The sequence below is a fragment of the Tachyglossus aculeatus genome, chromosome 21, assembly GCF_015852505.1.
Source record: "Tachyglossus aculeatus isolate mTacAcu1 chromosome 21, mTacAcu1.pri, whole genome shotgun sequence".
Lineage (NCBI taxonomy): Eukaryota > Metazoa > Chordata > Mammalia > Monotremata > Tachyglossidae > Tachyglossus > Tachyglossus aculeatus.
In genome coordinates, this window is record NC_052086.1 from 18910187 (window position 1) to 18932763 (window position 22577).

General features: G+C 43.8%; 1 protein-coding gene across 1 annotated transcript in view; it reads left to right on the forward strand.

Moving 5' to 3' along the window:
* Nucleotides 1–22577, forward strand: part of SPECC1L (sperm antigen with calponin homology and coiled-coil domains 1 like) — a 140453-nt gene that overhangs the window by 65484 nt on the left and 52392 nt on the right. Inside the window, exons 6-9 of the mRNA XM_038762364.1 lie at nucleotides 15905–15978; nucleotides 17469–17644; nucleotides 19649–19812; nucleotides 20602–20693. Coding sequence (XP_038618292.1) covers nucleotides 15905–15978; nucleotides 17469–17644; nucleotides 19649–19812; nucleotides 20602–20693 — 506 coding nt within the window. The remainder of the gene's footprint in view (nucleotides 1–15904; nucleotides 15979–17468; nucleotides 17645–19648; nucleotides 19813–20601; nucleotides 20694–22577) is intronic.

The following is a 22577-nucleotide window of genomic DNA, read 5'->3' on the forward strand; positions in this document are numbered from 1 at the left end:
TCAGATGATTGGCAGCAGGCAGGACAGACATCAGCCCCCTGATACACACACATACACCCCTGACTCCATGGGAGCTTTGTGGTCAGCACTTCATGAGATCATTTCTTTCTGTGTGTGTGGTATTTAAGTTCTTACTATGCGCTAAATTCCGCGCTAGATAAAGGCTCATCAGGTTGGACACAGTCCATGTTGGGCTTGGGAGTCAGAGGTCATGGGTTCTAATTCCAGCTCCACCACTTCCACTCTTCCCAATGCTCCTGGGACTAGGCGACTTGCCTCCCTGTTGCAGGCAATTGACTTTGACTTCTTGTCAGCTGTGTGACTTTGGACAAGTCACTTAAGTTCTCTGTGCCTCAGTTACCTTATCTGTAGAATGGGGATTAAGACTGTGAGCCCCATGTGGGACAACCTGATTACCTTGCATCCCCCCAAGTGCTTAGAACAGTGCTTGGCACATAGTAAGCGCTTAACAAACACCATTATTATTATTATTATCTCACACATGGGGCTCCCAGTCTTCAACCCCGTTTTACAGATGAGGTCACTGAAGCCCAAGGAAGTAAAGTGACCTACCCAAGGTCCCACAGCGACAAGTGGCAGAACTGGGATTAGATCCCAGGTCCTTCTGATTCCCAGGCCCAGATTCTATCCGCTGAACCATGCTGCTTCTCATGTCTGTAAAACCAGGACACCCCAAGTCAATTCTGCTTTACTGATTTTTTTTTCCCTTCGGCTCCACTACGCGGGGTGTTGGGGAAGGGGACTGTGTTCCCCCAAACTTGAATTATAGTGAGAGTTGTACTGCTCCAAAAACCCTTCACCAACCTCAGTGAATCTTTTTATTAGTGGGTTTTACCCGGCCCGGCCATCCCAAAAGATTTACTAGCATGATACCCTAGAAGGCCAGCTGGACTGGCAACTATTAAGAGTATGAAACTCACTTTTTACTGTTGAGACTGGAGGTATCAGGAGCCCTGAGCTGTCTTTACCATGCTACCCAACCCTACTCTCACCACCTCTTTATCCACCTTCACTCAGCATGCCAAACTGGTCCATTGGGTATTCTTTCAGGAAGTAATGCCAATCCTACTTCTGCTTAATATAGAGTATAGTGATTTCTCTTTTCTGATTCTTCGTATTTAGGCACAATTCTAGTAAAGGCAGATTAGTGGCCTCGTAGCCATCTGTGCCGGGGACCCTGCCCTCAATTAATAGTGATAACAATAATAGAAATTGTGGTACTTGTTTAAGCGCTTACTCTGTGCCAAACTTTGTCGATACAAGCTCATCAGGTCCCACATGGGGCTAAGAAAGAAGGAGACACACAGAGAAGTTAAGTGGCTTGCCCAGGATCGTCACAACTGGGGAGAGAGAAGGAAGGTGAAGTTCTCCACTTGCTGTTTTTGTGCTCTTCAATGGGCTGGGTGAAATACAGGTTCACATTCACTTCCACTCTTCCCAACACTCCTGGGACAAGGTGACTTGCCTCCCTGAAGCAGGCTGTGTCAGAAGAGGGTTCCCCTTACCCTGCTGGATTGTGCAGGCCGAAGTGTCAGAGGATTGTGAATGTGTACCTTTTTCAGGCCTGTAAAGAGCACCAGAGCTGGGAGTAGAAATTTCTGAAAGGAAAATTGGAAATGTCTTCTTAATAATAGTAATAACAATAGTGATTTATGTTCATTCATTATTGTATTTATTGAGCGCTTACTCTTTGCAAAGCACTGTACTAAGTGCTCGCAAGAGTACAATATAACAACAGGCACAGTCCCTGCTCACAGTCTGGAGGGGGAGACACATTAATATACATAAATTAATAAATAAGTAAATTACAGGTCTATGCATATGTGCTATGGGGACGGGCGGGAGGATGAATAAAGGGAGCAAGACAGGGCAGTGTGGAAGGGAGTGGGAGAAGAGGAGAGGAGTGGGAAGGCTTCTTGGGGGAAATGTGTCTTCAGTAAAGGCTTTGAAGTAGGGGAGAGCAGTTATCTGTCTGATATGAGGAGGGAAGGTATTCCAGGCCAGAGGATGTGGGACAGAGGTTGGCGGCGAGATAGACGAGATCGAGGGACAGTGAGAAGGTCAGTATTAGAGGAACGAAGTGTGCGGGCTGGGCTGTAGTAGGAGAGTAGCAAGAGTGAGGTAGGAAGTGGCAAGGTGATTAAATGCTTTGAAGTCAATGGTGAGGAATTTTGGTTTTTGTTTTCATGTGGAGGTGGATGGGCAACTACTGGAGTTTCTTGAGGAAATAAGTTGTGTGCTTAATATGTGCCAGGCACAATCCTAAGCGTTGAGATAGATACCAGGTAACCAGGTCGGTCAGAGTCCTCACCCTACAGGGCGTTTGCAGTCCAAGGGGGAGGATTGAATCCCCATTTTTACAGATGAGGAAACCAAGGCCCAGAGAAAATAATAATGATAATAATGATGGTATTTGTTAAGCGCTTATTATGTGCAAAGCACTGTTCTATGCGCTGGGGAGGTTACAAGGTGATCAGGTTGTCCCACGGGGGCTTACAGTTTTAATCCCCATTTTACAGATGAGGTAACAGAGGCACAGAGAAGTTAAGTGGCTTGCCCAAAGTCACACAGCTGAGAGTTGGCGGAGCCGGGATTTGAACCTGTGACCTCTGACTCCAAAGGCCGGGCTCTTTCCACTGAGCCACGCTGCTTCTCAAAATGTGAGTGACTTGCCCTAGGTTAAGCAGCAGGCAAGTGGCAGAGCTGGGATTCGCACCCAGGTCCCCTGCCTCCCAGGCACGTTCTTTATCCACTCGGCCACATCTTTCCCTGTCCTCTTCCTTTCAACAGACAGAAAATTCTTAGTGTTCAGGAAGCTGTCCAGCAAACCTATTTGTCCTTCCCTATTTTCTCCGGGCCCGAGACAAGCCCTGATCTCGTTGTCAGGGACCCAAGCTCTTATGGAGCTCCTCTTCCTGGGCCTTCCTCCTCTTGGATCTTCCTCTTCCCAGTTTACCCACTCACTGTGCTGTTGCAGTTGGCTTCGTTATAACATCCCGGGACATGGACAAAAGTTGTCAATTGGCCAGGGCAGGTGCCGTGCCCTCCCACCTCCCGAAAGAGATGTGATTGATAGCCGCAGATAAAAAGGAATATTCATTCTGTATATATGTATATATGTTTGTACATATTTATTACTCTATTTATTTATTTTACTTGTACATATCTATTCTATTTATTTTATTTTGTTAGTATGTTTGGTTTTGTTCTCTGTCTCCCCCTTTTAGACTGTGAGCCCACTGTTGGGTAGGGACTGTCCCTATATGTTGCCAACTTGTACTTCCCAAGCGCTTAGTACAGTGCTCTGCACACAGTAAGCGCTCAATAAATACGATTGATTGATGATTGATTGATTGATTTCAGGAATTCAGCATGCTGGCTTCATAGGAAGTTCAGAATGTTGAAAAATAAGCATAAATTCTAATAACATAATGATGAGGATTTAGAAAAAAATTCTAACCTAATTGCATGAGTTTTGCGCGGCTTCTCGTACGAGAAGCAGCGTGGCTCAGTGGAAAGAGCACGGGCTTTTGGAGTCAGAGGTCGTGGGTCCAAATCCCGGCTCCGCCACTTGTCGGCTGTGTGACTTTGGGCAAGTCACTTACCTTCTCTGTGCTTCAGTTACTTCATCTGTAAAATGGGGATTGACTGTGAGCCCGCCGTGGGACAATCTGATCACCTTGTAACCTTCGCCAGCACTTAGAACAGTGCTTTGCATATAGTAAGCACTTAATAAATGTCATTCTTCTTCTTCTTCTTCTTCTTCTTATTATTATTAGAAAATGTTCTTCTAGTGAAACCAATCAAAAAGAAATTCCCCGCAGGAATTTCTTCTACTCATTGTGAATTTTTAGTTGAAGACAACAGGCGGTGGAGTACAACAAATGAGAACATTTCTATTATTTGAAATGTGATGAAACTATTTCTGAGTCCCGGGATGTAGAGGATAATATACCACCTTGAGGGAACCTCAGATGCACTAGGTGGCGTCCTCTTCACGTTCACGTTTAAAGTAGGTCCTCTGCTCTCTGATGTTCAACCCTTTAGTTTCATTCTTAAAAAATCATAAAAGTGGCCAAGTCTTTCAGTCAAAGGCTCGGTAGATATTTTTGTTGAATCGGATTTCCTTAATATATTTTCCGAACTTTTACCTTAATGATTTTTAAAGGAAAGTCCTGGCATTGCTTTACAGTATTACACAAATTCAATTTCAGTTTTGAGGTACAGAGGGAAACCAAGCCAGGCACGTTCTTTATCCCCCCTTCAAAGCCCTACTGAAGGCTCACCTCCCCCAGGAGGCCTTCCTAGCTCCCGCTTCCCCCCCATCACCCTTTTTGTCCTATCCCCACCCCACAGCACTTGGGTATATATATATATATATATATATATATATATATATATATATATATATATATATATATAATTCTATTCATTTATATTAATGCCTGTTTCCTTGTTTTGATGTGTATATATATCTGCACATATAACCAAGCCAGCTTGGTTTGAATAAGCTATAGATTTCCTTAATACATTTTCTGAACTTTTACCTTAATGATTTTTAAAGGAAAGTCCTGGCACTGCTTTACAGTATTACACAAATTCAATTTCAGTTTTGAGGTACAGAGGGAAACCAAGCCAGGCACGTTCTTTATCCCCCCTTCAAAGCCCTACTGAAGGCTCACCTCCCCCAGGAGGCCTTCCTAGCTCCCCCTTCCCCCCCATCACCCTTTTTGTCCTATCCCCACCCCACAGCACTTGGGTATATATATATATAGATATATATATATGTAGGTATATCTATATCTATATCTATATCTATATATATCTATATATATAGATAAATATATATATATATATATATAAAATTCTATTCATTTATATTAATGCCTGTTTCCTTGTTTTGATGTGTATATATATCTACACATATAACCAAGCCAGCTTGGTTTGAATAAGCTATAGATTTCCTTAATACATTTTCTGAACTTTTACCTTAATGATTTTTAAAGGAAAGTCCTGGCATTGCTTTACAGTATTACACAAATTCAGTTTCAGTTTCGAGGTACTGAGGGAAAACAAGCCAGGCACGTTCTTTATCCCCCCCCTTCAAAGCCCTACTGAAGGCTCACCTCCCCCAGGAGGCCTTCCTAGCTCCCCCTTCCCCCCCATCACCATTTTTGTCCTATCCCCACCCCACAGCACTTGGGTATATATATGTATATATATATAATTCTATTCATTTATATTTATGCCTGTTTCCTTTTTTTGATGTGTATATATATCTACACATATAACCAAGCCAGCTTGGTTTGAATAAGCTATACGGGGTAGTGGGAGATGAATGCAGAAAGAGCAGGGCTAGCCAGGGGAGAGTTTTGGAGGCCATGGGGAGAATGGTATGACAGAAGCAGTTTGGAGTGTGGAAGATAGTCTGAAGTAGTCAGAGATGCTGGGAGACCATTTATTTGGAAGATTATAGCATTCCACTGTGTGCCCCCCCACCCCTTCAAAGCCCTACTGAAGGCTCACCTCCCCCAGGAGGCCTTCCTAGCTCCCCCTTCCCCCCCATCACCCTTTTTGTCCTATCCCCACCCCACAGCACTTGGGTATATATATATATATATATCTATAATTCTATTCATTTATATTAATGCCTGTTTCCTTGTTTCGATGTGTATATATATCTAGCAGCAGCGTGGCTCAGTGGAAAGAGTATGTGCTTTGGAGTCAGAGGTCATGGGTTCAAATCCCGGCTCCGCCAGTTGTCAGCTGTGTGACTTTGGGGAAGTCATTTCATTCATTCATTCATTGTCGTATTTATTGAGCGCTTAGTGTGTGCAGAGCACTGTACTAAGCGCTTGGGAAGTCCAAGTTGGCAACATATAGAGACGGTCCCTACCCAACAGTGGGCTCACAGTCTAGAAGGGGGAGACAGAGAACAAAACATATTAACAAAATAAAATAAATAGAATATGTACAAGTAAAATAGAGTAATAAATATGTACAAGCATATATACATATATATAGGTGCTGTGGAGAGGGGAAGGAGGTAAGGCCGGAGGGATGGAGAGGGGGAGGAGGGGGAGAGGAAGGAGGGGGCTCAATCTGGGAAGGCCTCTTGGAGGAGGTGAGCTCTCAGTAGGGCCTTGAAGGGAGGCCCCTTCACTTCTCTGTGCCTCAGTTCCCTCATCTGTAAAATGGGGATTGACTATGAGCCCCACGTGGGACAACCTGATCACCTTGTATCCCCCCAGCACTTACAACAGTGCTTTGCACATAGTAAGTGCTTAACAAATACCATCATTATTATTATTGTTATCTATACTTCTATTTATACTGGTGCTCTTGATGCCTGTTTACTTGTTATGATGTGTGTCTCTACCCCCCTTCTAGACTGTGAGCCAGTTGTGGGCCGGGATTGTCTCTTTGTTGCTGAACTGTACTTTCCAAGAGCTTAGTACAGTGCTGTGCACACAGTAAGCTCTCAGTACATATGATTGAATGAATGGCCTCAGAACATGAGGAATATAAGCAGTGGTATTAGTGGGCCAGACAAATGATGCATCTAATACCAAGTTCTGTTTCTGATGGTAAGAACAGAACGCTTAAAGGAATGGAGTGACGATTGTCCCCCTTGACCTCCGTCATTCCAATATCCTTAAGTTTTCCATGCGCTAATTTAATGTGAGCCCACTGTTGGGTAGGGACTGTCTCTATATGTTGCCAACTTGTACTCCCCAAGCACTTAGTATGGTGCTCTGCACACAGTAAGCACTCAATAAATATGATTGATTGATTGATTAATGTGGAGTGCACCTCTAGAAACGTTTTTAAATCTTTTGGCATCTTCTGCCTTTTTAGCTTCTCAAGCATCCAGTAATAATAATAATAGTAATAATGGTATTTCAATCAATCGATCAATCATATTTATTGAGCGCTTACTATGTGCAGAGCACTGTACTAAGCGCTTGGGAAGTACAAATTGGCAACACATAGAGACAGTCCCTACCCAACAGTGGGCTCACAGTCTAAAAGGGGGAGACAGAGAACAGAACCAAACATACCAACAAAATAAAATAAATAGGATAGAAATGTACAAGTAAAATAAATAAATAAATAAATAAATAAATAGAGTAATAAATATGTACAACCATATATACATATATACAGGTGCTGTGGGGAAGGGAAGGAGGTAAGATGGGGGGGATGGAGAGGGGGACGAGGGGGAGAGGAAGGAAGGGGCTCAGTCTGGGAAGGCCTCCTGGAGGAGGTGAGCTCTCAGCAGGGCCTTGAAGGGAGGAAGAGAGCTAGCTTGGCGGAGGGGCAGAGGGAGGGCATTCCAGGCCCGGGGGATGACGTGGGCCGGGGGTTGACGGCGGGACAGGCGAGAACGAGGTACGGTGAGGAGATTAGCGGTGGAGGAGCGGAGGTTGCGGGCTGGGCAGTAGAAGGAGAGAAGGGAGGTGAGGTAGGAGGGGGCGAGATGATGGTGATGGTATTTAAGTGCTTATTATTTGCCAAGCACTGTTCTAAGCACTGGGGGAGATACAAGGTAATCAGGTTGTCCCACATGAGGCTCACAGTTCTACTCCCCATATTACAGGTGAGGTAGCTGAGGCACAGAGAAGTTAAGACTTGCCCAAAGTCACACAGCTGGCAAGTGACAGAGCCGGGATTAGAACCCGCGACCTCTGACTCTCAAGGCCCTGCTCTTGTCACAGAGCCACGCTGCTTTTCATACCACAGTGCTTCCAAAGCCTGTTGTTTGAATTTCTTTTCTTCCCTTTTGTTTTGGATTTACTACTTTCACTGGGTGACATCTAGCTCTGACAGTGTTGGTTTCAATTAGCAGGCCTATGGTGGCTGTGACCTCACCCATCATGATTTTGTAAATTTTGATCCCAACTCTGCTAGATTTTCAGCTCTCTGAAGGTAGGGATCGTGTCTACTAACTAGCTCCATTGTACTGTCCCCAATGCCTAGTACATTACTGTGCACAGTAATATTATTTTTTTTGCTGTTTAAGTGCTTTCTACATGCCAGGCACTATATTAAGCACTGGAGTCGATACAAGTCAAGCAGATTGGACACAGCCCCTGTCCTTCGTGAGGCTCACAGTCTTAATTCCCATTTTCCAGAAGAGGTAACCGAGGCCCAGAGAAGTTAAGTGACTTGCTCAAGGTCACGCAGCAGACAGAGGGCGGAGCCGGGATTAGAACTCAGGTCCTCTGCTTCCTAGGTCCATGCTCTTTCCAGTAGGCCACGTTGCTTCTGACCAGGACCTTGACGAGACACTGCTCCAGCCATACTGAAGTAGTATATGGCACATTGGACAAAAGTCAAAACTCTGCTACTCTTGCATGCTGTGCTGACATTCTGTGACCCCTTAGTCCCGTCTCACTTACTCAATGCCTCCTCCTGCTTCTTCACTCACTGCTTGCAAACCTGCCGAGGAGGCATTTGCAGCTGTTGGTTTGCAGCCGCCTGGCCCCGCTCTAAATACAAATTAAGTGCTACTATACCTTCTCCAGCTTTAGTATGTCTTTCCTTAGATGAAGCAATTTGTTTTCTTGCTGTGTGCCAAGCACTGTACCGGGTTAAATACAAGCTAATCGGGTTGGATGCAATGCATGTCCCATATGGAGCTCACAGTCTTAATGCAAATTTTATAAATGAGGGAACTGAGGCACAGAGATGTTAAGTGACTCACCCAAGGTCAAACAGCGAGCAAGTGGGATTAGAAGCCAGGTCCTTCTAACTTCCAGTGATGACCTAATGTAGTATCTTAGCTGGGGGGCAGTTACACCATGGATTTACATAATGGTGGGACCATACCTTTTATTTGGTTTCCTTCCTGGTGATGCTCAGCATTTTTGTTTGCCTTCTGTGTCTACCACCTCCCACCAGAGTAGTGATTTGAGAGAGTGATCGAGAATGACTCTCAAGATTTTGTTCGAGCCCTGGCTAATGACTCAGACCAATATCATGTAATTGTAAGTTTGGATTCTTTTTGCTTAGTGCTGGGGGCGGGACCAAGATGGTGCTTCTGCCGCTTGGCTACCCTGGCTTTTCAATCAGTGGTATTTATTGAGGGCTTCCAGTGTACAGAGTACAATGCAGTAGAGCTTCTTCGCTGACCTCCGTGCCTCCCGTCACTCCCCTCTCCAATCCTTACTTCATTGTACTGCCCATTTTTCTGCAAAAAGGTTCAGTCCGCATCTCCCCACTCCTTGGGGACCTCCAGCTGTTTCCCATCCACCTCCGCCCTGAACAGAAAGCCCTTACCATCAGCTTTAAGGAATTTAATGTCCCCCTTCTACCTTACCCTGCTGATTTCTTACTACAACTCAGCCTGCTCACTTCATTCTGACACCAAGCCATTCACTGGACCTCATTCTCATCTATTTTGCCACTGAGCTTTTGTCTATAGCCTCCCTCTGGCCAGGAACTCCTTCTCCTTCCATATGTAGCAGACCACCACCTCCTCCTCTCTGATTAAGCCCTCATTTCCCCTACTTTTTCTCTCTTCTACTTTGCCTATGCACTTGGATCTCTTGCCAATGGGGACTAATGGGGGACTAATGCAAATGGGGACCAAGACTGTGAGCCCCGCTTGGGAAAACCTGATAACCTCATATCTAACCCAGTGCTTAGAACAGTGCTTGGTATATAATAAGCACTTAACAAATTATTATTATTATTATTGTTATTATTATCTGTTCTATTTAAGTACTTGATCCTCAGCCCTACAGCACTTACCTATGCATCCATAATTTATTTTAATGTTTGTCTCCCCCTCTAGCCTTTAAGCCTTCTGTGGGCAGGAAACATAATAATAATAATTATGGTATTTGTTAAGCACCTACTATGTGCCAGGCACTGTACTAAGCCCTGGGGTGGATATAAGCAAATCGGGTAGGACACATTCCCTGTGCCCTGTGGGGCTCACAGTCTCAATCCCCATTTTACAGATGAGGTAACTGAAGCCCAGAGAAGTGAAGTGACTTGCCCAAGGTCACACAGCAGACAAGTGGCAGAGCTGGGATTAGAACCCATGACCTTCTGATTCCCAGGCCTGTATTCTATCCACTACACCATGTTGTATCGTACTCTCCCAAGAGCTTAGTACAGTGATCTGCACATTGTAAACACTTAATAAATACCATTGATTGGTTTGTACAATCAGTAGACATAATCCCTGTCCTCAAGGAGCTTGCAGTTTGTTAGGATGTCAGTGGACTATTCTAGTGGGTAGGCCTTGTGCCCTTGGCTCAGTCTGGGGCCTAGGGTGGCTTGTTTCCCTACATTTTAGCTCATTTTCTCTCCATGACCAAATCCGGGATTGCATTCATTCCTCAGCGATGACTTCAAAGGAGCATGTGTAACATATTCTGAGTGGAGAGATTTTAATGGAAACTTTTGGGTCTAAAACAAATCTTTGTTGGACCAGATTCCAGATTATTGTGGATCGTGCTAAAGTGGGGTCTCAGGAGGGTTTTCAGAAACAGTAAGGTGAATTTCTGAGTCATCCGAGTAGAATAGAAAAGTAATCATTTTCAGACAAGAATTACAGAGCTGGACAGTGTGGTGTCTATCCATGTCGTGCTTTTAGGAATAGCGGCAGTAGCACAGTGCTCTGCACACAGGAAGCGCTCATTAAATACGATTGTTGTTATTGACAAGTAGGGGGGAAAATAAGTTAACCAGTGTAAATCGGACGCAGGGTTCGAGAACCCAAAGTGGTGACGCAAATAGGAAATAAGACTCGGAGACGTGGGTTCAGATAGAGCAGTAGAGGTAGGAAAGCTGACTGCTCGCCTGTTCTCCTCCCGAGAGGTACCGAGTGACGAACAGCCCCGATCCCAGCTGCTTCCCTTTTATTTGGTTTCCCATCTGAGCTACACAAAGGATTCCCGGGCACGCGAAACTTTGGCACCCTATTAACAGGAGATGGTAGCAGGAGACATCGGCCCAAACAGGATGGGGTTGTCTCAGACAGGGTGTAGCTGCTTTGATCAGTGTCAGCCGTCCTCGATTGCAGGATCTTCCGCAAGGTCGGAGCCTATTCCTCACATATCCTGTTAAGCCCTGCATACAGTGGAGTCGGTTATGCTAAGCCTTTAGGAAAAATGCAGTCAGTGCCACTTCTGCTGGAGTAGGTGGACAACAATTGTTAACACCGTCCCGATCTTACTGGTGATGCCTAAAGGTCTCCGAGTTAGGAAAGCTGTCCATTCAAAAGGCATTTTTTTTCACTTGCAGGTTTGCAACAGTTTTGAGATTTTGGAAGCCATTCTGTCCCTCAAACCTTGTTGTTTAGCAAGTCTGTACAGTAAAACCCATTCCAGCATGACGTACCACAGACCTGATCTCTCAACTGCTCATACTCTTGTGTCCTTTCTTCCGCGCCTCCTCCGTCCACCTAATTTGTAGTCCGCACCCTGGATTTTAGGTCTTTGAGATTAGCCCGGTTCTCCCTCCACCCTTTTGAAGATTCGTCCGAGACTAGGGCGGTCTATCAATCGTGTTTATTGAGCGCTTACTGTGTGCAGAGCACTGTACTAAGCGCAGTCCTTCAGGGGAGCCATCCCACCTGGCCACTGAAGACAAGTCTCCTTCCCTACCCCCCTAGGCAGACTCGTTTTTGGATGGGAACAATTCCCATGTAGAGTTAGAGTGAGGAAGGGGAAACATGAAAACTTTCCTGAGGGACTTAAACTCTCAGCACCTGCGTTCTTGCACTTTCTGCTGTAATAGGATGGTCTGGAATCCCTTGACAATCACTTTATAATGAGCTTTCGCTACATTGCCGACTCTGAAAATATTAGGATTTTAGTGTATTTGGGATCGGGGTTGTATCTGTTCTTTGGTATGATATAAACTCTTTTGTAGTGTTGGCTCCTTTGATCCTAAACTCATTCAGTTGAAGAAAACCGTTCGTTTGAATATCCTGTAAGTTCTAAAGAGTGTTAAATGGAACACGAAAATTGCATTTTCATGCATTTGACCCACTTTGATCTTAGCTAACCAAAGAATTATATATATTTTTTTCTGTAATTTCTATTTTTGCCTTCTGGGCCCGAGTTTTTTATCCCTGTGTTGCACAAAGGATTTGCAAATGGTTATTTTTCATCCATCTGTTTTTTAGAAGTGAAGGGAAATGATATTCTTGTTGTCGGCACGAAGCTAATCAGAATCACTAGATTTCTTCAGGCTTTGTCTCTGTTCTCTTTCCTCTGCTAAGGAAAATTTATATAAAAAACAATTTGCATTGTTACCATTAAGTTTTCTGGGCTTTTTATAGTTGGTGGAGTAAATTCAGGCTATTGTTAAAAGGTGGAGCATTAATGTACTAAAATTAAGTTGGGCATCTAAAGTCTCAGGAGCATTCCTGTAGAACAATGTCCATTTGATGTGAACTGGGGGAAGATTACTAACTTGAGCACAACTAAAATTTGTCAGGATGCTGCCAAAGGTGTTCCCTTTTCGATGGGTAATATTCATCATTCCCCTCCACATTTGTGGATAGAGCTGAAGGTGGTGCCGTACGCCTGACACGTGAATGGCAGTCCTTCCCATTTTGTGTATCTGTCACTTTCTGCCCCTTGACTTGCGTCTGAGCCTAGCTCATTTTGTGACCCTATGTCTTCGGCTTCCAAGCTGGCAATCAAAAAGAGCCATCCTATTTGTTTTGGCCACTGTTGCTTTGTGAGTTGTGATTCAGAAGTCCATTGGTATTCCGAGGTCACACAGAGTTGCTTGAGGTAATGCCGGGCAAGGACCACCCCAGGCCTCTTAGGGCCTCTCTAGCTGCCCGGGATTGATGTGGTTTTTTGTGGGGAGGGGGCAGGTGTGTAATGAGAGCTCCCTAGGGGACCATTCATTCATTCAATCGTATTTATTGAGTGCTTACTGTGTGCAGAGCACTGTACTAAGCGCTTGGGAAGTACACGTTGGCAACATATAGAGACTGTCCCTACCCAGCAGTGGGCTCACAGTCTAGAAGGGGGAGACAGAGAACAAAACAAAACATATTAACAAAATAAAATAAATAGAATAAATATGTACAAATAAAATAGAGTAATAAATACATACAAACATATATACATATATATAGGTGCTGTGGGGAGGGGAAGGAGGTAAGGCGAGGGGGTTGGAGAAGGGGAGGAGGGGGAGAGGAAGGAGGGGGCTCAGTCTGGGATCATCATCATTATTATTACCTAGCATCAGCGCTTAGAAAAGTGCTTGGCACATAATAAGCGCTCAACAAATACTATTATTATTATTATTATTATTATCCTCCCCAGCCCTTAGAACTGAGTAAGCGCTGAACAAATGTCATCATCATCATAGTAGTAGACTGAATCATATTTCCTGAGTGTTTACAGTGTGCAAAGCATTAAGGTAAGCGTTTGGGAGAGGAGGCCAGATGGAGCTAACTTGTCCTTCCCAAGCGCTCAGTACAGTGCTCTGCACACAGTAAGCACTCAATAAATACGACTGACTGAATGAATGAATGAATGAGAGAGGCGACGGGCGGGCCTACTGGATTCCCCTTAGCAGGATAGTAGGCTGAATCCAATGGGGTTGACTCGGAGTTAGCTTGTCTACACCGCAAGGCTTGTGGGAGAATGTTTCACTCAGCAGTGGGAGAGGTGCGCCTTCTGTTTCCTTAAAGGAGCAGTGGAAGCAGGCAAACACAATTTGTCATTCAATAGAGGGGGAACCCGTCGAACCCGGAAGACGGTGCCTTCAAAATAAACGGAAAAGTGCCCAGGAGGGGAGTGCACATGGGAAATTTGACCCAAAAGAGTGGGAAGCAACATGGCTTAGTGGAAAGAGGATGGGCCTCGGAGTCAGAGGAATCCTGGCTCCATCACTTGTCTACTGGGTGACTTTGGGCAGGTCACTTAACTTCTCTGTCTCTGTTGTCTCATCTGTAAAATGGGGATTAAGCCTGGGAGCCCCATGTGGGATATGGACTGTGCCCGTTGTGATTAGCTTGTAGGTACCCCAGTGCATAGCATGGTACCTGGCACATAAAGTGCTTAACAAATACCCTAAAAAAGGGGAGTTTGGGCAAACTGAGAGTATCTAGGTTTAACTAGGTTCAATCCCTAACCATTAGGATAATGATTTCAGCATTTATTAAATTCTTAGTGTTATTCAAGTGCTTAACGAATGCCATAAAAAAAGATAAAATTGCACACAAACCTCGTCTGACAGGGGGCTTGTAATACATTTTATCCACATTGTACAGATGAGGAAACTAAGCCCCAGAGATGTTTTGCCCTCCTCCAGGAGGCCTTCCCAGACTGAGCCCCCTCCTTCCTCTCCCCCTCTTCCCCTTCTCCATGCCCCTGGCCTTACCTCCTTCCCTTCCCCACAGCACCTGCATGTATGTATATATGTTTGTACGTATTTATTACTCCATTTATTTATTTATTTTACTTGTACATATCTATTCTATTTATTTTATTTTGTTAATATGTTTGGTTTTGTTCTCTGTCTCCCCGTTCTAGACTGTGAGCCCACTGTTGGGTAGGGACTGTCTCTATATGTTGCCAACTTGTACTTCCCAAGCGCTTAGTACAGTGCTCTGCACATAGTAAGCGCTCCATAAATACGATTGATTGATTGATTGATTGATTTTGACTTGTTCAGAGTCACACAGTAGGCCAGTGGCAGAGCTGAGATCCAGGACTTCTGGCATGCAGTCCCATGCTCTTTCCACTAGCCCTGTCACAAGAGTCCACCAAGCCATATGCTGCCATTATCAAAGAATACCAAAGTGGAGGGTGCCATTGGTCTCACCTAGGAGTGGCATTTCTAATTTCTCATCTCATGTTCTTAGAATAATAATGATTATTATTTCTGTGGTATTTAAGTGCTTACTATGTGCCAGGCACTGTACTGAGCTCTGGGGTGCGTACACACAAATCGGATTGGACACAATCTCTGTCCCACAAGGGGCTCACAGTCTTAATTCCCATTTTACAGATGAGGTAACAGGCCCAGAGAATTGAAGTGGCTTGCCCAAGGCCATTCAGCGGACAAGTGGCAGAATCAAGATTAGATCCCACGACCTGAAATCGCAGTCCCATATTCTATCCATTACACCATACTGTCTCCCTTGGAATTACCAGTGCTTTCCTCTCTTGGCTAGTCATGCTGGAATTTATGCTTTAGCCTTTCAGTTTGACAAAAATCAATTCTAGTGGCTCTCAGTCATTCAAACATATTGTGTGTAGAGCAGTCTATTAAGTGCTTGGGAGAGTACAATGCAGAAGAGTAGGTAGACGCAATCTCCGCCCACAAGAAGAAGGGGAAACAGACATTAAAATAAATTACAGATGTATATGCCACGAGCAGGGAACATAACCACTATCTGTTCCATTTTACCCCACCAACTGCTTAATACAGTGCTCTGCCCACAGTAAGCGCTCAATAAATTCCACTGATTGAAGCCTCACGAAGCAAGGAATTCTAATTATACAAAGCTGCAAAACCCAGCGTGTTGTGGGAGCCATAAAAGCCCTTTTGAAAACCACAGACCTAAGGGCAGCATCAGCTTCACCCAAACTTGGCTTCAAAATGCAGAAAGCCAGGAGGAAATTGTAGAAACCCAGTTGAGTATCGAGTACTTGAAAACCTCCTTTTGGCTGGTGGAATTGGTGTTGAGTTACTCGGCTTTCACAGGCATGGTTCAAAGAGGAAGAGAATGTGAAATTAGGCTGTGACCTATTTAGAAACTTTGTCTTATGTACCTATCTGGTGTTCATCCTTCAGAAATCTTGTTACAAATATAGCATAAATGCTTGGGAAAAAGAACTTTGAAAATGCTTATTTAGTTAATGCAGTATTTTATATTTTGTGATCTTTTCAGATACAGTTAAAAAACTTCAGGATCAGAAACATGACATGGAAAGAGAAATTAAGACTCTTCATAGGAGGCTCCGGGTAACTTAAATCCTTTAAATTCTGTTGTGTAGTAAGAGAGGACTGTGTCAGAGTATTGAAATGTCCTTAATGTCCAGTATTACTTCAGGATTGGGTGTAGCAGTTGAACTTTGCTTCATTGGCTAAAGCGGGAAGTATGAATATGATCATGTAGAGGTGCTGTTAGTTTCAAGATGCCGTGCTGGTAGTGCTAGGAATTGAATGAAAGGATATATTACCAGGGAAATTAATCTCATTAATAGTATGTTTAAAAATTCCAGTGAAATGGATGTGTGATTGGAATAGATTCTTTTTAAAAGAAATTTACCTAACTCCTACATATAATCAGTTTATTCCAGAAGTATTTTGCTCTTTTATTTTCTCGGTCTTGACCGATGCTCACACGCTGGACACTTCAGCCTGATTACTATGTCAGTCTCTTTGCTGACCTCCCTGTCTCATGTCTTTCCCCACCCCAGTCCATACTTCACTCTGCTTCGTGGACCATTTTTCAGAAGCATTCGGGCCATGTTTTCCCACTCCTCAAGAACCCATCCACCTCTGCATCAAACAGAAACTCTTTCCCTTGCTTCCCCAGAGTCTTGTCTTATGCTGTCGAGTCGTCTCCGACCCAGAGCGACACCATGGAGACATCTTTCCCAAAACACCCCACCTCCATCTGCAATTATTCTGATAGTATATCCATAGAGTTTTCTCGGTAAAAATACGGAAGTGGTTTACCGTTACCTCCTTCCGCGCAGTAAACCTGAATCTCCGCCCTGTAGTCCCTCCCATGCCGCTGCTGCCCAGCCCGGGGTGGGTTTTGACTTGTAGCAGATTGCCTTCTACTCACTAGCCACTGCCCAAGCTAGGAATGAAATGGGTATGTCTCTGATTGACTCTCCCTCCCGTAGTCAATCAATCAATCGCATTTATTGAGCGCTTACTATGTGCAGAGCACTGTACTAAGCGCTTGGGAAGTACAAATTGGCAACATATAGAGACAGTCCCTACCCAACAGTGGGCTCACAGTCTAAAAGGGGGAGACAGTCGAGACTGGTATAGTACTGGAAACTCTCCAGGTACGACCCTGAGAGGGTTTGCTTCCCCTAGGCCCTTCAATTTTTCTTCCGCCTTTCTGCTTTCTTCCTCCTTCCAAATTTTTTTGGCATTGAAACATTCGTAAGTTATTCATTGGAAAAGTCTTTTTATATATTTGTATGATATTTGTCTAACACCTTAAAAAAACACCGGTCATGCTTGTTTCTTATGTGAACAATTGTACCATCAGAAATGTATTTTTGGTTTGACTTGTGGTCATTTTTAACTGGATTTTCTTGTCAGAACATAGGGGCTTTAGATTTCACGGGCATTTATTTAGATTCTTCCCTTAAGGGCTGTGCTGCACTGCACTAATGACTAAGTAAATAAGGAAGATCAATTGTTACTCTTAACTTGAAGTTCCCAATTGCTCTTTTTAAAAGATAAAAATGTTAGCTTTTCCAATACAGGAAGAGTCTGCGGAATGGCGCCAGTTTCAAGCTGACCTACAGACTGCAGTGGTCATAGCAAATGATATTAAATCTGAGGCCCAAGAGGAAATTGGAGACCTAAAGCGCAGACTTCATGAGGCTCAAGAAAAAAATGAGAAGCTTACAAAGGAATTGGAAGAAATAAAATCACGCAAGTATGTTTTTGTAAGCTTACAAGGTGGCAGCCGAAACCCAAATTTGAGACATTTTTATTTTATTTGCGGCAAGGAGCTTGAGCTTTTAATCATTAATAATTGTGGCATTTGTTAAGCATTTATTATGAGCCAAGCACTGTACTGAGTGCTGGGGTAGATACGAGATAATCAGTTCAGACACAGCCCCTGTTCCACATGGGACTTCCAGTTTAAGGTGAAGGGAGGACAAGTAATGAATCCCCATTTTACAGAAGAGGAAATGGAGGCACAGAGAAATTAAGTGATTTGCCGGAGGTCACAAGGCAGGCAAATGGCAGAGCCAGGATTAGAACCCAAGTCTTGACTCCCAGGCAGGCCGTGCCCTTACCGCTAGGCCACAGTACTTTACCGAAAAGTAGTATTTTTCTCCAAATCAGTGTAAAGATCCTTGTAAAGGTAGCCTGATTCCCACCATCTAACTGAAGCCCGGTGTTTGAGCTACATAACTCTAACAAGCTGGTTGGGAGACACTCGCCCTTAATTTCATTTTTGGGCTGATCCAAGATCCCTAATGTCACTTTGTCAGCCTGTCTGACAGAAGGCATTTCTTGTTCTCCCCACCTCTCAATCAGTCAATCAGTCGTATTTATTGAGCGCTTACTGTGTGCAGAGCACTGTACTAAGCGCTTGGGAAGTACAAGTTGGCAACATATAGAGACAGTCCCTACCCAACAGTGGGCTCACAGTCTAAAAGGTGGGCTCACAGTCTAAAAGAGCTCACCTCTCATAATATCAATGTAAGTAAAATATCTAGTAGAATCCTGCAATGAAAATGTAGGTGACTGTTTAATAAAGCAGGTGTTGAAATTCTTTTTAATCTGATTTTTTTAAATGCAGAATTAGTTTCAAGATTTAGTAATTTTTAGGGCTATGTCCAACATAGCAGCACAAAATATAAATGTAGTATTTTACAGTCAGTTTGACATATCAGCTAGGATAATGTCAGAAATTCTTCAAAAGGCAAGGTGTCCTTGTCCATTGGAACTACATTCCCATATCCCATCCTATGGTACTATGCTTGACCATATTAATAACAATAATAATTATGGTATTTAAGCGCTTGCTAAATGCCAAGCACTGGTCTAAGTGCTGGGGTAGATGCATAGTAATCAGGTTGTCCCATGTGGGGCTCACACTTTAAATCTCAATTTTACAGATGTAGTAACTGAGGCACAGAGAAATTGTGACTTTCCCAAGGTCACATAGCAGACAAATGGCAGAGGCAGGATTAGAACCCATGTCCTCTGACTCCCAAACCCATGCTCTTCTATGTTCTACTACTTCTATGTTTCTTCCCCCTCTACAATTCATCATCAGTGGTACTTATTGATTACTTACTATGTACAGAGCACTGTACTAAGTGCTCGGGAGATTACAGTCCAACAGGGTTGGCCAAAACGTTCCTTGCCCACAAGGGTCTTACAGTTACTTGATAATCAGTGGCATAAACTTGAAGTTGCTCAGAAGAAAATTAAAAACGGTTGCTCTCCCCACTCAAGGCAACCAGATACCAAGACTGTAAATTAATTTATTAAAATTCATTTAACAGACAAATATAGTGAATTGATTTATTGATTCAGTTGGACATTTCGTGGATTTTCACCAAAAGCAAATCATTCATTCATTCAGTCGTATTTATTGAGTGCTTACTGTGTGCAGAGCACTGTACTAAGCGCTTGGGAAGTACAAGTTGGCAACATATACAGTCCCTACCCAACAGCGGGCTCACAGTCTAGAAGGGGGAGACAGACAGCAAAACAAGACATATTAACAAAAGAAAATAAATAGAATAAATATGTACAAATAAAATAGAGTAATAAATACGTACAAACATATATACATATATACAGGTGCTGTGGGGAGGGGAAGGAGGTAAGGCGGGGGGGATAGGGAGGGGGAGGAGGGGGAGGGGACACGTTCTGATGTGTATTAAGAATGTAGACATTGTTGTGATGTTATTTCTAGGCAAGAAGAGGAGCGTGGCCGCGTGTACAATTACATGAATGCCGTAGAGAGAGATTTGGCAGCCTTAAGACAGGGAATGGGATTGAGTCGCAGGTCATCCACCTCTTCGGAGCCGACGCCTACTGTGAAAACACTAATCAAATCCTTCGACAGCGCATCGCAAGGTAAAATCTAACGTCCTACCGATGCTAAATTCAAGGACTATCCTGAGTACAATGCAACGCCTTTTCGGACGTGCTCAGTCTTCTTTTCCACAGACTGGGTTAGGAGATCTGAAAATGCCAGTCCTGCTATGGGAGGGTTGTATTGAAAGGGCTCATTTAGGGTCCCAACACTTTGTAGACATGCTGTTCATTCATTCATTCAGTTCATTCTGTCGTATTTATTGAGTGCTTACTGTGTGGAGAGCACTGTACTAAGCGCTTGGGAAGTACAAGTTGGCAACATATAGAGACGGTCCCTACTCAACAATGGGCTCACAGTCTAGAAGTTCACAGAAGCTCACAGTTCACACCTGCTGTTAAGGTGATAAAGGGTAGGGACTGTCTCTATATGTTGCCAACTTGTACTTCCCAAGTGCTTAGTACAGTGCTCTGCACACAGTAAGCGCTCAATAAATATGATTGATTGATTGATTAAAAATAATAATGAACTAAAAGTTATTCCCAAAAGATGATTTCATTAGCAGCCACAAAGACTGAAGTTCAGTCATTGCTAAAAACTCTTATTGGTATAATTGAGAATGATTAGTTTGGGCAACTGTATCTTCCTGTGCTTCCATTTTTCGAAACCTGTATTAAAAAGAAAAAAAAGCTGGGTATTTACTCACAGAATCGCCCCTTTCTTGCCAGTTAAGTAGAGAAGATTACAAATGCCACAGGGCTTCCAACTATGATTTTTTAGTTCATCTGCCGTTTAACTCGTGTTCATTTCTGTGGTTGTTGTCTCGCTAGTACCAAATCCTACTGTGGCCGCCATTCCTCGGACTCCTCTAAGCCCAAGCCCTATGAAAACACCCCCGGCGGCTGCTGTATCTCCTATGCAGGTAAGCGTCAGATACAAATTTGATTGTGGTCCATCTGAGGTGTATGATAGTCTTCTAAGTGCTAAGAGCCCTTTAAAACCCTTTAAAGAGCAGACATCGATCCCTACTTTCAAGAAGCCTACAATTTAATAAGGAAGACAGTGTAACGTAGGTATCGGATGTTCTGGAGTTGCAAGAATGTGGTGGAGTAAGGCAGATCGTAGGTCAAGTTAATCGGTGCGACAAATCTAGGAAAGCTTCCTGCAAGAGTTGTGACTTGGGAAAAATATGAGGTGGTGCGAATAGGCGCAAGAAATTTGGGAACCACTTGGGGAAAGACTTAGCGGTAGAACAGCAGTGGCGAGGCTTAAAGGGTAGAGCATGAGCCTGAGATTCAGAAGGATGTGGGTTCTAATCCCCGCTCCACTGCTTCTCTGCTCTATGACCTTGGGCAAGTCACTTAACTTCTCTGTACCTCAGTTGCCTCATCTGTAAAATGGAGATTAAGGGGTATGTGGGACAGGGACTGCATTCAACCCGATTTTGGGTTCTAATCCCCACTCCACTGCTTTTCTGCTCTATGACCTTAGGCAGGTCACTTAACTTCTCTGTACCTCAGTTACCTCATCTGTAAAATGGAGATTAAGAGGTATGTGGGACAGGGACTGCATTCAACCTGATTTGCTTGTTTCCACCCCAGCACTTAGTACAGTGCCTGGCACATTGTAAGTGCTTAGCAAATACCGCTAGTATTATTATTGTTATTACTACTACTTAGGGTTCTGTAAGAAAGAAAGCTTTTCTTGAACGGACAGTAAAGGCTGGGATACAGGTGATGATAGGCAGTGGGTAAGGGGGAGGCCAGCAACAGGTGGAAAATTTCAGAGTTCAATGTCATAATCCTGGTGATGGGAAACTGTGAGTAGTGGACTGACATGGCTAAAGCAGTAGGGCAGGGAGAAGAATTTTAGCCTCAAAGTGCAGCCAAATGGAGAGAAGTTACTGTTGTACTTGTACAACAAGTAACTTGTACTTCCCAAGCGCTTAGCACAGTGCTCTGCACACAGTAAGCGCTCAATAAATACGATTGATTGATTGATTGTTGTCCTCGTTGTTGTTCTGGATTTATCAGTCAATATTATTTGAGTACTGCTTGTGTGCAGAGCATGGTACTGTTCAGGAGAGTACAATATAACAGAGTTTTAGAGACATGTTCCCTACCCACAATGAGCTTACATGCTAAGCGCCAATAAGAGGATGACATGTTTGGTGAATAAGAAGAAAGAACAAGCTGCTTTTGGTGATTTAGACTAAATCTCTTTTGAGAAATTATTTTTATACAGTCTGTAGTCTGCAGTCTCACATTTCTTCCTACCCTCAGGGAATCTCATCTTGGATGTCCTGCCGTTGCCTCAAACTTAACATGCTCAAAGCAGAATTACTCATCTTTCCTCCCAAATCGTGTCCTTCCCAATCCCCCGCTGACTTTTCCATCACTGTAAACTGCGCTACCAACATCCTTCCTGTTTCCCATAACTTTGGGAGTATCCTCAACTCATCTGTCTCATTCAACCCACATAGTCACTGTCACCGAATCCTGTCAGGTCTACCTTCCCAACAGTGCTAAATCCTGCCCTTTCCTCTCCATCCAAACTGCTACTACACTGATCTAAGCACTTAAATCCCACCTTGGTCACCGCATCAGCTTCCCCGCTAACCTCCTTGCTTCTTATCTCTCCTGACTCCAGTCCATACTTCCCTCTGCTACCCAGATCATTTTTCTGAAAAACCATTCAGTCCACATCTCTCTACTTCTCAAGAAGCCCCAGTGGTTGCCCATTCACCTCCTCATTAAACAGAAGCTCCTTACCATTGGCTTTAAAGCACTCAATCACTTTGTCCCTT